General features: G+C 41.0%; 1 protein-coding gene across 5 annotated transcripts in view; it reads left to right on the forward strand.

Moving 5' to 3' along the window:
* The window catches only part of usp6nl (USP6 N-terminal like), a 70,204-nt gene that overhangs the window by 19,509 nt on the left and 36,299 nt on the right, over window positions 1–14,396 (forward strand). Inside the window, exon 1 of one of the 5 annotated variants that reach the window (XM_063905690.1) lies at window positions 304–606. The exons of 3 other annotated variants lie outside the window; for them this stretch is intronic. In XM_063905690.1, the coding sequence (XP_063761760.1) occupies window positions 579–606 (28 nt within the window). In that variant the 5' untranslated portion in view covers window positions 304–578. Of the gene's footprint in view, window positions 1–303; window positions 607–4,198; window positions 8,432–14,396 lie in introns of those variants that run through there. One more of the 5 variants, XM_063905688.1, reaches the window with a different exon arrangement.

Here is a 14,396-nt window from a genome sequence, read left to right on the forward strand (position 1 = left end):
ACATTTTGTAAAGTGGAAACTTTCATAGCTGGACATGTAAGTAGCCACAAAGGACAGTGGAACTCAGTCTGGAGTCCGATTGGTCGACAGGCTGCACACTTCAAACAGGAAGTGACACAGGGAGGGCAAACAGGAAGTGTGAGGCAGAGCGGTAATGTTGTTCTAGTGTGTTTTCTTTCCCGTCCGTTCCCATTCCCTCCCTCCAGGCCAAAAGAGAGGAAGGAGAGAGGAAAGGGAGTGAGAAAGTCAGAGAGAGGAAGCCATTCTAGGGGAATACCCCCTTCCAACCGTGGCTCCATCCACACACATTCAACTGTCCTGAACTGCTCTCTACCTTCCAAAATGCTGACTCAAACCTATTTGCTTTATTTTTCTCTAAAAACGCAAGGACCGTAATGATGTGCAGAACATGTTTGCATGCAGAGACTTGTGTTTTTGAGGCTTCCAGTTTTTGACGGTTGCTAAGAGTTTTATTGTTGTTGGTTAGGAAAACATTGCATTTTAAATAACATGTGACATTTCGGCTCTCTGCAATTGGACTTCTCTCACCGGGTGGACAGCGGCATGTCTCCAATAGGATGATGTTGCGAAATGTCTTTTGGAAATGTAAGTAGGAAGAATAAATGTGTTGATATATCAGTACTGTTAGACTGTCAGCTGAAAATGTTATTTCAGAGACTTTTCTCTTTTCCTTTGCATCTCTTGGTGCTTTAAAGGTGCCATAGAAAATAATCTATCTGGTATTTTAAATTGTTCTCTGATGTCTACAAAGAAGGTATATAACTTTGGTTGATCCAAAAAATGTGCAGATGTGGTTTTACAGGCATGATTTGATTTGTTCCTAAACAAGCTGAATTGCCTTATTTGGGGCTCATTTAAATAATTATGACGAGCTCTGCTCTGATTGGCTGGTTTACAAGGAGCAATCCATGGCTGCCTCAGAGCCCACAGAAGTAAGTGAAGTTCGGGAAACTGTGAGAGATGAACCATGGAGGCTATTGGCATCCAACCTTACATGTTTGAGCGTTTATCGGAGGAGGAAACCGATGGATTTGAAGAACAGCCAGTTGGTCGGAGATTGGAAAGCAACGTTACGGAGTGGAAAGTGTTAGCGTTAGTGTTTCCAGCAGCTGGTGTATGCAAATGTTGGGGCTGGACTACCGTGTGTTACGTCACTCACAGGGATTGTTGTAATTCCGTTTTACCGCTGTGATATGCATATTCATGATTTGCACGTCAAGGAGGAAACAATGGTGTTTGAGGTTCACGGTATGTCAGTTAAATGTACTGAACTCTCCTAATTCAACTACGCCAAGGTAAATAGTTTGCCATTCTACGGCACTTTTAACAAACTTTAGGGCCATGCATATCATCACACTACCGCTTGTTAAAGGGGTCGCTGGTCGTGAAAAACCCACAGAACATTTAGACCCGAGAGTTTTAGTGTCTTTCATATAATTGTATTGGATCTATGGCCACATCTTAACTGTTTTGCATCAGTCATCTCGCAACATCCTAATTTCCACGCTGCAAGCCTCTTAATGGCAGGTTTTATCTTGTTAAAATATCAACAAAAATGAATCATAAATTCAGCTTAAAACACTAAAGTCCGTATTGAGGAAAGTGGCCTTAAGTTTTTAGTGGTTGTTGATATGTCATTGTTTAATGTCATATTTCCTATAAACCTGTAAGGCTTTGAATGCCGGCATGATACATTTAGTTAGTGTGCTAGATTCAGCCATCGGGATTCATCCTTTGGGGAGTACAACTGGCTAAAACATCAGTGCTAGCTTCACAATCGGCCACTACATGCTCAGGGCTGAGTTTTATAGTGAGCTCAACTAGGAGCTGACATGCATCTGATAAAATGTGTTGAATTCTTCATGTTCATATTGTTCTTATGCATTTTGTCTCATTGGCATTCAGCAGCAGGACTCTGAGTTCCATGACGCACTGAAGCACAGCAGGCAGCATTAATCAATGTGCCGAACAATCAGCAGCCAGCTTAATTCAATCACCCCTCCAACAGAATGCTGCCATTAGGACAACAGAGGAGTGTGTGTTCACACCGCTACTATGTCCGTTTGATTTGTCTGTGTGCTAGTCCTCTCCGCCACCCGAAACGATCCCCTTCAGAGAGACGGAGTGGGAAGAGGAAGCATATAGAGAGCATAATTGAGAGAGTAAAATTGGGGTTGCCACTTTCTTGAAGTGCCCAAGATAGTCAGAAGTGCCGACATGGTGCCAGAAAGATGACTGATTTGTAATTGTACTTTTCTATGGAGGGAGTTGTAGGGGAAAACAAAGGAGTGGCATCGAGTTTAAAAGGATTTTCATGGTGTTTTTATTTCTGGCAGGCAGAAAAAGACGTTCATTTATTCATGTTGCAATAATTGGAGACAGTTCGTGACTAATTCTGAGCAAGGGTGAAAATAGGGACTCTAAATCCACTGTTTCCTATTGGAATCTCTCTTCTGGCACACGTGTAACCTTCCCTATGCCCTCTCCCCTTCTCATCACATTCTCGCAGTGTGGTATTTCAAATTTTCCTCCATCTCATCTGCCAAAACTTCTGTTTCTGTAAATCCCTTAGCTATTAGCATTCTGGTAAAAGTTTCTCTCAAATCAATAGGGATCATCAAGGGTGTGCTTCAACTACTAAAGATCAGAAAGTCACATCAGGAATCACAAGCATCCCAAATATCCTGAATTAGGAACAAAGGATACCAACGTTCTGCTTTCTTTTTGTTATTATATGTGAAAGCATATCATAATTCTGTTGGTTGGACAAACCGTAGTGCCACATCATGGTGGGCTCTGAGGAAGAGTGAATCCAATTTTTTTCAGTTGTTTTTTACATGGTAAACATTAAGTGATTTGGCGATAAAACAATCTGCAGATGCAAACAATTGTTATTTGCAGCTTTATTTATCAGTGCTAGAAATACCTGTATCGACCTGCAACAGCCTGTTTCAATCCCTGCTCTCTACAGTTGTTGCGGTTTTTTTCAAAATCTCTCCTCTCCGACGTCTGAGATCGAACCCGCAATCGCAACATTGACAGCGCTTCGATTGAAGTGATGCAAGGCGAGCTTTTATTTGGCCTGTAGATTAAAGAAACGATGTATCAGCGACTACACCAGACTTACAGTATCTGTCTGTTCTCAATCAAAGGAGTGTTAGGGCGAAACTCGGGGAGGACCTATTGATCGGTTGTTTGGGAGAGGCCCCTGTATGACTGGACCTATGGATGCTGTCGAGTGGAGACTAAGGGCTCCATCAATAACTGTCCCTCTCATCCCCGCCTCTCTTTTCTACTCCTTTCTGTCTCTCACCTTAGTTACTGTTGGTCCTCACATGGGGGACTGATTGGATAATCTCATTTGAAATGCAAATACAAAACTACCAAAGATCACATATTGATACTTGAAAACATATTTCTTGCGAATGCTTGAAGAAGCTATTTCACACAATGCCCCAACAGGTATAATGGCGTATGTCACTTGGTGCTTATTGTGCACATTACGGAAAAGACCCAAGTATACATAACTCCTGTCAAACTTCATCATATGTCTGCCAGTATTCCAGATGTTTGCTCTGTTTGGATGAGAAAGGAACTTTATTTCATTGTTTTTGGGAATGTCCAAAAATTCAAATCTTCTGGAAGGATGTTATTAGGTGTCTGTCAGAGATGTTTAACATTAAGGTCCCTTTGAACGTCAAACTTTGTGTACATGAATGTATCCAAAGGACTTCAAACAGACTTCAAAACGGACCAAGCTTCTTGATTTTGGCCAAAAGGTCTATCGCTTTATGTCAGAAAAGTACGGATGCCCCATCACTGAGGATTTGGTTGAAGGAACTTACTGGTAGTGTTGGTCTAGAAAGACGGACATACATCGTTAAGGGCAAGCGGAAGGTCTTTGTTCAGCTCTGGGAGCCATATGTGCACATTATGAGGGATGGGAATGTGGGCTGCCTCTGAAAGGAAACTGAAATTATTTAGTTGTATTTATTTTATTTCTAGGCCTATGCTTTTAATACTGGTGCAAGTTGAGGATGTGTGTATGTGTCTGTGATGTACATGGTTTTTGTTCAATAAGAAAATAGCAATAAACCAGATTGTGAAAAAAAAAGAAAAGACCCAGGTGATAATAAACCAGAATTAAAGTCTTGAAAATAAAAAGACATTTGAAACATTAAACAATGCAGATCCCATAATCTAGTGGTCCCCTAGATGTCGGTCCTGAGAATGTCAAAAATCATTAAATGTATTGAAACTTTAGAGTCTTTTTTTATATAAAGAAGAGCAAAGAAAAGACACTGAAGGCATTTCTCAATTGAACATTTGTATTGTTACCACTCTTCTTCCCCTACCAGTAACTGGCGGTATACATCTATTTACCTGCCAAGTATTTTGAAAGTGCCTGCCCTTTTCCAAAAAAAATCTAACAAATGCTTCTCAGATGGTATAACAAAACCATCCGGCTTTAATTTAATATTAAACCGGTTTTAAGAATGGAAAATAGAACAGGTACATCTACTTGTGGAGCCAGTTGCAACCTGTGTATGTCTTTAGGAAACATGAAGCGTGGTGGTTTTGATGGATTTAATGTGCCACTTGTCTCTATTGAAGTGTAGCTCCTGTAGTTGTAGTAAACCATTATGTTTGAAAAAGGCCACACTTTCACCTCATGTTGTGGGGTCACAGCCTAGCAACAGTGGATCAGAGGCATAGCAACAGCAGCTGCAGAGTCGGTCCAGCAATGCAGTAATTGGACCTTTTGACTCAGTGCCGGAGGATCGACACGCTAACAAATACAGACACTTCATCCCAAAGACTCGTGTAGCACACAGCTCTGTGCTTTACATGTGTGTGCATGTTAGTGTGAGAGAAAAATCATGAGGTTTATTTAAATTACATAGAAATGAACCTGGCTTCTGGTATTGCTTCACAGCTGCTGCTGCTCCTGCTGCTCTGTCCTTACAGTAGATAGGTGCAGTGTGTGTGTACATGCATGTATATGATCTCATTCTGCATGTCATGGTGTGTTCATGTGTCCTCAAGGTATGTGAAGTGTCACTGCTCAAGGTCACTTTATCTTAAGTCCATCTTCTGACCGACTCTCATGCTAACACAGAATAACATCAACCATTAAGCACCATCATATCAGAATTCATTGACAACCAGTCCAGCTGGATGTACTTTTAAGTGAAAGGTCAACTTCGAAGTGATACATTTGGAGAAAGAGCATTGACCTCACCCTGATGGAGATACAGAATTACAGCATAGCGGATACATCACCAATTGGAAGTCTAAATGGACTGATTATAGCAAGATGATGCAGTTAGAGAGAGAAACATCAAGGACGTAGTGTGTGTGGACTGATTAGAGATGGCATAATGGACGGGGGCAGTGAGTACATGAGACAATTTATGGAGAAATGAAAGAAGGAAAGACGAACTGACAGTTAGGGAGAGAAGTAGAGAGATACCAAACATTATTATGATGTGTGTACTGAACAAAGACGGATTGGATCTAATTTAATCTCATCTCATGAAAGGAAGGGAGTCTGAAGTGCACTGCAAAGAAATCTCCATATATCAATTATTCTTTTCTGTAAATGAGCCCTTAAGGCCTTGTTTTCCAAATGCACGCTAATAGAAATCTGCCAGTGAAGGAAGATTATGTTAACTTGTGTCCTGTGAAAATGTTGATATTGTAGACATTAGTAGGAGAATATGGTGAGATGTTTTTATTTATGTAAATTTTATGGGACCCTTATTGCCGGCCAGTCGGGCCAAAATGTATACGATGAAGCATTCAAGTATTCAACTAAACGTAGAAGCAGTCGACAAGTTGATTAATCACAGGAAATATACAACCAAGAAAAGGTCTCAAATAGGGCTGCACGATTATGGCCAAAAGGAAAATCACGATCATTTTAATTTCAATATTGAGATCACGATTAATTATCTCGATTATTTCTTAAATTTGAACCAAAACATGTTTTATTGACACAGGCTCATTATTACTGCTTTCACATCCAGGTGCTACATTCCTGCTAATGTACAAATGTGTGCATCAAAATAAAATAGATCTATATCTCGTCCACACTACTGCGTTTTCGTTTTAAGCCGGAGTTTTAAAACGAAAACAATCTCCGTCCACACGAGCGTTTTAGCTCCGTATCAGAAGTAATCTCCGTCCACATTACACACCTGAAAACGAATATCACGTGACCATTCACGTATACTGAGCATGCGCGTGCCGGTTGCAGTTGCAGCATTACAAAATGCAGAATTTACCTGCACAACAACTGCTACCAAAGACAACACGGTAAACAGCGCTTTTACTTCAATATCCATGTTTACCACTGGTAGTCAAGGCTGATCTGACCCAATACCAGCTGATTTGAATCCTTTCGGGAAGAAAGGGTCAACGTGCTAGGAGCGTGACGAATCAGAGAAGGATACTCGTGATCGATAAGACCCAATCAGAAAGCGCTCATGGGTGTCTACGTCAGCGTTTCCAAAAGTCTGTGTTTCTGCCTGTCCACACTAATCAGCAGCCCCGGGGTTTTAAAACTGAAACGGGGCCAGCAGCGTTTCCAAAAGCCTCTGTTTTAGGGACTCGAAAACGCCGGAGTAGTGTGGACGCGAGGTGTAAACGTAGCAGAAGTTATACGTTTTAAAACGAAAACGCAGTAGTGTGGGAAAGGCTTGTTTTCTCCATCACTCACTAGAAGCGCTAGATTGGCTTTGGAAAAAAACGTTGATTCTGAGCGTTCTATGAACACAATGACACATTTAAAAAATCGCTCGATCACGCGATTTTGGTTCGTGGGAAACCAAAATCGTGATCGTGATTTCAAATATAACCAGCTTTTGTTGCGAAAGGTAAACAAGTAAGGTTTGGATTAGTGTTGTGTTTAAGGAAAACATACCGGGGCCTAGGATGGATCCCTGAGGAACCCCACTTGAGTTACCAGATATAGATGATGAAAAATGATCCCAAATTGACTGAAAAAAAACCCAAAATGAATTCAGACAGTTACATATACAGTACATAATGCAACAAAGGTCCAGAAGAAGCAAGATAGCGCCTGCTTCCAGTGTCATGATTGAAGTAATTAAAGACTCGCAACAGACCAATATAAATGTTTCTTCTTTTTTTAATGAGATTTTTCTGTCTTTTAAAAAGCAACTAAAAGCCTCTTCATCATGATGACTGAGGTAGTGAAGGTTGTGACAAAGACAGTTTGATAATGTGAAAGGACGTAACCCGAGGGTGACAGCTTTATTGATGCTGCTGGGTACAATTCATCACTTGGACACACAAACATATACCCGCATCTCGTGCTTGCTTTTACCCCTTTAACATGCTGCTCATGTTCTCAGCTCCACTGTACATGTAGACCAGGAAAAGGGGCTGGGTGAGTGAGAAAGAAAGCGACACAATGACAAGGAGGAGGGAGGGGTGCAGGGAAACGAGAGGAAAAGAGAGGAGTGTGTGGAAGTGCTTATTAATAAGAATTTTAAAGGATGTGAATAGCGGGCAGCAAGGGAAGCAGCCAGCATTTGAAGGACTGAGGGAGGGAGAGGCTGACGTGAAGGAGAGACATGGGTGGAAGAGGGTAGGAGAGTCAGAGAAAGAGGTGAGAGTTGGACAGTTAAGAGGCATCATCTCCGGTTAAACTGTGCTGTTATTGATCCACGAAAGCCAGATGGTTCGTCTTGTGGAGCCACCGAAAAAGAAGAAGAGGAAAACGTAAATTGTTCTGTCCTGCTTCTTTGCCGCCGACCGGCAAATGAAGAGTGTGTGTGTGACAGCACTCCAGCTGAGCAGCACAACACTCACATCTCATGCAAGATGAGCACATTCAGTGTGCGAGAGAGTCGCCGCTGCCAGGGAACATCCTCCGCTACTTTCAGCAGATGCCCGTTGTTGAGTTGAGATTTATCGCCAGTGTTTATGTAGATCAGAGCATTTGAAAGCAGGTGAATAACTCAGGTGGTGTGTTTGCTGTTGCCGTACATCGGTGCTTAGAGACAGGTTCTTTATGGTATAAAGAAATGCCAGCAAACCTATCTGAGGATATTTGAGAGTTTGTGAGCTTGTGTTGGAATCGGGAAATAAAAAAGAAGACTTAAAGAAAAGTCATCGTACAACACCACCCAGAAACGAGTACCATATCAAGGGGAAATCAAGATCCCCGGGAGCTGTGGATTAGGGGATGAGTCCGGAAGAGGAGCCAGGGAGGGATGAGGTTGTGGGGGGTGAGAGGGCAACAATGGGACGCCCCTGCCCTTTGCCACGTCTGGCTGCCTCCCTCCTCCCTGCTGCTGTCTCCCGGTGAGCATGCAGGTCCTTCAGATCGTCAAGGAGCTGGTGTCGCCGTCCAGACGCAGGGCAGCTGCAAGATTTGGAGGTGTGTGCATTTACAGTACAACCTATTTGTCCATGTAATGACCCATTAAGCTGCTTTCATTGTCACTGAGTGTATGACTAACCCTTCCACAGTCAGTGTACATCTGCAGAAACTAAATCTTTTGGGAAAAGCTCAATGTGAGGAACGGGTGGCTGATCATAGATATTATGAGTCTCGGGGAATGTTTGCAGTAGGGTTACACCAATATCAGCCTTTTATTAAAACTGGTTATTGCCCAGCTATGCAGTCGGTGCCTGTGACAATGAATTGATGCTGTTGTACTGTCCATAAGTGGCATGGTAGTACATAAGAAATGAAAGCTGCCTCGCCTTGCTGTCAGGAGCTGTTAATTGTCCTGTAAGGTCTTCATTAGTTTGTAGTTGTTTCAATGGAGAGCATTGCCGTCAGAAAACGGTCCAAATTGTGAATCCAAGGCTCCTAAAGGTTTCAGAAAACTCAAAAATAGGGCTGTTTTCATATCCACAATCTAATATCCCAACATATGTAATTTCATGTAGCAATACAGTATATATTCCCATTGAATATGTTCTAGTAATTCAATAAGTAAATGGTGAATCAACCACAAGGTAAAGCCTATTTTGTGTAATTCTAAAACCCATTTTCATTAACCAATAAGGAACTTTAGCTAGTTATAGGAAAAAGCATCACTAAATACATCATCATCAGATATTGAGTGATCATTTTAGGATTATAGTTGTAACACTGGAGGGGGAATTATAGGGTGTTGGCACTCAAGAGCTGACCATTAAAGCTGAATGACACTAACCCCAGGAAACTGCTGTTGGAAAAAAATACGTATTTTATCCACAATTCAAGTACGTCTCTACCCAATCCTAATGGGTATAACAGCACACACTGAAATACAGTCTCTTCTCAAAAGCATTGATAGTATTTCAGACTGTGACAGAAGTGTGATGAATTTTAAAAAAAGAGAGCCTGAGGGAAAGGTCTAAATCCCTCAGTTGTTATTGCCTTTACCAACACGGCCAGCCAATTGCAGCAGGAATAGTTTTTCCTTGTCAGATTGTCTCTTTTGTAAGAGATCAAGAACTTAGAAATTGATGCAGCCAAACTAGACTGACCTGCTAGAAACCATCCACACTCTGCATCCACACTAACTAGCTCACGGCAACAATTACAGTCTGCACATTCGCTTTTTATATACATATAAAAGTAGAGAAGTATCATCTTAATAGTTTTGTTGTTTGCTAACTTTCTTGGTGTTGTCACAAAAGCATCCATGTACTGTAACTAAAATCAAAAGACGCAAGAACTCCTTTGGAGGAACCGGAGAGCTTTTTGTATGTTTCATACGTTCAGTGACATTATGCGCAGTGTATTAGATAATATGTAACGGCACATCCCCGGTTCACACTAGCACAGTTGGCTGTTAAAGTCAGCCAATGTTGCGGACGCGTCTAATTCTTGATTTCTTGGCATAGAAATGGTCTACTTTAGTAATAAATTTGAACAAATTTCATTGTGGGTGAGGTTAAACGTCTCTCTGTGCCTGTGTGGCGTTTGACTGAATGGAAGTCACCACTGTAATAGCTCTGTTGCTGTGGGACATAGGTATTGTGGGTGTGTGTGTGTGTGTGTGTGTGTGTGTGTGTGTGTGGGTGTGGGTGTGGGTGTGGTGTGTGTGTGTGTGTCCTGTACTTTGCATTTCTCTGGTGTGCAATGAATAATGAAGCATGATGCCCGGGGTAATGGAACACTGTGTGACCCCCTGACCCGTCGTCCTGTCTCCTGATTGGATCCGCTTCTGTACAAATGGCCACAATCTGTGTCTGATACTGCACAACTCAAGTGCTGTTTTTATCTTATTATTTTATTGTTCTAGACCAACTTTTTTTATGAGCTTTTTTACCCTCCAGGAGGGAAGAAGCCACAGCTTGTTGACTTCTTGCCTCAGTGCTCTTCAAATAAAAAAGGAGCCTCTGTATTTCCAGATGGGTGATTTGCATATATTTAATGAGGGTTTGATGGGCAGGTATATATTGGTGCTTCTTGAAGATTTCTCCTAAAATATGTTGTTTTTAGGTCACTGATGATAATTTAGCATAGTTTTTCCCAAGCAATTTCAATCTTTAGTCATATTGCCTGTACATGGTTACCTACATTACGAAATTTCTCCTGGCCGGTGTAGTGAGGACATATTGTTGTAGGCTGACCTGGAAGTAAGCATCTCAAGGGCTCATTTGACAAAATGGGCAAAAGCAATGGGATATTTCTTAGCAATATTGCTTAAAATAAGATTGGTGGCAAACACATGTATGACACTTAAATGTTGAATTCAGTAGGATTATCTCAACATGTGATTTTTGAAGCGTATATGTAATCTCCAGAAGTACAAATCTAAAAGAACTACATTACGTGACCGCATAACCACCACTAAGCTAAAGGGAGACTTGTATAGCACGTTCAGCAGTCTCATGTATTCATTTTTTAGCCTCCGCGTTTCAAATCATGAACATTTCTATGGCTCGTGTTAACCACAGACCTTATATCAGGCATTTAACCAGAGACACGTTAAAAAATGACATGCCTGTTGTCTCCTGCCAGCTGGCTTTCGAGAGTCTGTAACCACATACCAAATACTTAAAGCCATGTAATGTTATTATTCTCTTTCCCTCCTTTCTTTATTCATACTGTAACCTACTGTATGCTCTAATTTTTATGTGGAGGGTGTAGTGAGAGGCTTGCATTGTCTGTGTCTGTTTGAGGATGTGTTTATGTTTTTTTAATTATGGTTTTATTTGTTATCAGTTTATGTATTTTTATATCTTAGGTTGCCTTTTAAGATCTGGCTAGGGACAACAGATGGAAATTAGCATTGCAGCTAACTCTGGCTTATTTACAGCAATTTGTCTGTTAATCAATGAGTACTGTCCTTACCAACTAAATGAATAAATAGGGAGTTGGAAGTGATATATTTCCTGGTTTGAGGACTCATTCATGCACCCCACTATTGGCCTAACTGAACCTGAAAAAAGTGATCTATTCCATCAGTCATAGCCAAGCTATTTTTTGTTTTGTAAAGCAGTCCATTACAGATCCATTACCTTCTGAAGTCAAAGCATTTATGTGATGATATAGACACCAGTGTCAAAAGCTGAATAGACCTGCAGCAAGCACATTTCCACCTGAACAAACACCTATTTCAAAGTGTTTATTCAGGTAGAAAAGTGCCTGTTGTCTCCTGCCAGCTGGCTTTGATAACAGCTTTAATTTATCACTACCCCATCACTGCACTCATGGAGGACCAATTAAACACACAGGCTTGCATTCCTTTGGGAAGTCAATATTTAGGGTAGAAATGACTTTTGTCCTGAATCATTGGATTTGAATCATAGATTGAGGCAGACGTTTTTTTCTTTGTGAACTGATCGCTTTTCGAGGCAGTGAAAAAGGTCTTTAGCGTAAATCGGGGGCCAGTTATCACTTAGCTTAATGCTACGGCTAATGAACAACCGCTGAACTAATAAGCAGAAACTCTTCAGTGATTCATGGATTCAGCCCCAGAGGAGTAACTGACTCTCAGGGCTGATACGCCGTGTTTTTAACAGGAATTGTGAAAATTAAATCAGCGCTGTGATAGGGTTCGCATACAGTGGGTTCCACTCCATTTGTTATGTGACACTGTTATGCTATCATTGACTCATTTGAATCACATAATCGCATTCAGTTGTTGTTTTCTCACTCAGAGACTATTACTACTACCGCCTGTAAATGAAAACCCTGCACGTGAACATGCAGATTTATGTGGATTCATTTACAATTATTTTTGACTATATCTTTGGTTAAAAAAAATGTTGAGCTGCTGTAGGATATTTGGAAGCATGGCCTACACTGAAAGAGTTTCCCGGTTTCATCAAACGTTATGGTTACAAGAGGAAACCTCTGCTCTTAGTAATGTTTTATAAAGGATTCCCCTCATCATAACATAGATTAATTTGCATTGAAAAGTATATTTGACTGAGTTTGGATTTATGTATAATTTCAAGACCCATACCCCATTGAAATCTGCTTCAAGTGTAAAGTGAAGAAGAAATGATCCTCAGGAAGTGAATGGAGGAAGGATTCAATGTATGTAAACATGCTACCCAAAATAAACTACACTGTAAAGGCTTGCTGGCACTGGTCCTGTTCGTTTACAGTAGCTACTGCCACTAAAGTCATGATGTAATGATTTATTGATTATCTCTTAACATGAACCCACCTGCACTTAGCCTCCAAACTGCAGATCCTCACCGCCGTGTGTGTGTGTAAGACTTGATGGCGAGTGTGTGAAAGTCATTGTGAGGCAGGTAAGAGTGTGTAATCGGCTCTAAAGGCACACACTTAAACAGAGAGAGTGTTTCAGAGATTTGGGCAGCTTTATCGACTGCCCGGGAAGAATTTGCACTTTCCATTTGGCTGTCGTCTTTATCTCTGTCCATCAGGAATTCACCTTGGATCTTCCTTTCAGCGAGGATCAATGCAGGCAGATTTAGAGATGGCCTCCAACAGATACAGCTCACACACACACACACACACACACACACACACACACACACACACACACACACACACACACACACACACACACATTGCAGTGCTTGTGCTGAGGTGTGATGAGGAGGTGCAGGAGGCGAGCATATGATGTTGATGTGAGCCGTATGAGGATAAAGGAGCAATCTGAGCCATGTCTAAAACAGTGATGTTAATTTTACGAAAAATAATTTCAAGTGTTTTTTATGGAATCACAACAAAGCTCTTTCAAGGGTTAGTTTTGCATTGTGAAACCTTAAAATAGAGCCGTTAGATGATTTTCTGAACTAATTAGTCCTATGTCCTATTTAAGTGGCCATAGAAAGCATCTATCTGGTATTTTAAATTGTTCTCTGATGTCTACAAAGAAGGTATATAACTTTGGTTGATCCAAAAAATGTGCAGATGCGGTTTTACAGACCCAATCACAACCCTATGATTTGTTCCTAGAATTTAAATAATTATGACGAGCTCTGCTCTGATTGGCTGGTTTACAAGGAGCAATCCATGGCTGCCTCAGAGCCCACAGAAGTAAGTGAAGTTTACGAAACTGTGAGAGATGAACCATGGAGGCTATTGGGATCCAACCGTACATGTTTGAGTCTTTATCGGAGGAGGACACCGATGGATTTGAAGAACAGCCAGTTGGTCAGAGACTGGAGAGCAACGTTACGGAGTGGAAAGTGTTAGCGTTAGTGTTTCCAGCAGCTGGTGTATGCAAATGTTGGGGCTGGATTACCGTGTGTTACGTCACTCACAGGGATTGTTGTAATTCGCCTGTTTTACCGCTGTGATATGCATATTCATGATTTGCACGTCAAGGAGGAAACAATGGTGTTTGAGGTTCACGATATGTCAGTTCAATGTACCGAACTCTCCTAATTCAACTATGCCAAGGTAAATAGTTTGCCATTCTACGGCACCTTTAAAGGTCAGAGGTTAAAAAATAATGGACAGCTTCTTAAGCCTTTAAATTGTTTGTTAAAGTTCATGAAGAGGTAACCATGTGTCGAAAAGGCTTAGAAACTTCAGTATTTACAGGAATATCTGAAAGATTTGAAATATTTTTTTTATATCATTACTACTTTCTTACTTCGCCGAATTTCTCATGACTTTTGGGTAATTCCGTTGTTGGGATGCCTTTTTAAATGGAGCAGTTATATTGTTTTCTTAATATATTTTCAGACGAAAATGTCAGAGGGAAAGTAAAATGGCCACTTCAGTTTCTTAAGACCAAGGCGTTAAATGCCTTGTTCCATTTGACCAAAACTCCAAATATGTGGAGTTTCCTACCAAATAAGTAAAGAGAAACTGGGGGAAATCCTCAATCTTGACTAATTCAGTAATAAACAAATTGTTTCAGCCCTGGAAAAAAATACAACAACATTGATAACCCATTTTAATTTAAGGC

Source organism: Eleginops maclovinus, chromosome 17, assembly GCF_036324505.1.
Source record: "Eleginops maclovinus isolate JMC-PN-2008 ecotype Puerto Natales chromosome 17, JC_Emac_rtc_rv5, whole genome shotgun sequence".
In the NCBI taxonomy this organism is placed as follows: domain Eukaryota; kingdom Metazoa; phylum Chordata; class Actinopteri; order Perciformes; family Eleginopidae; genus Eleginops; species Eleginops maclovinus.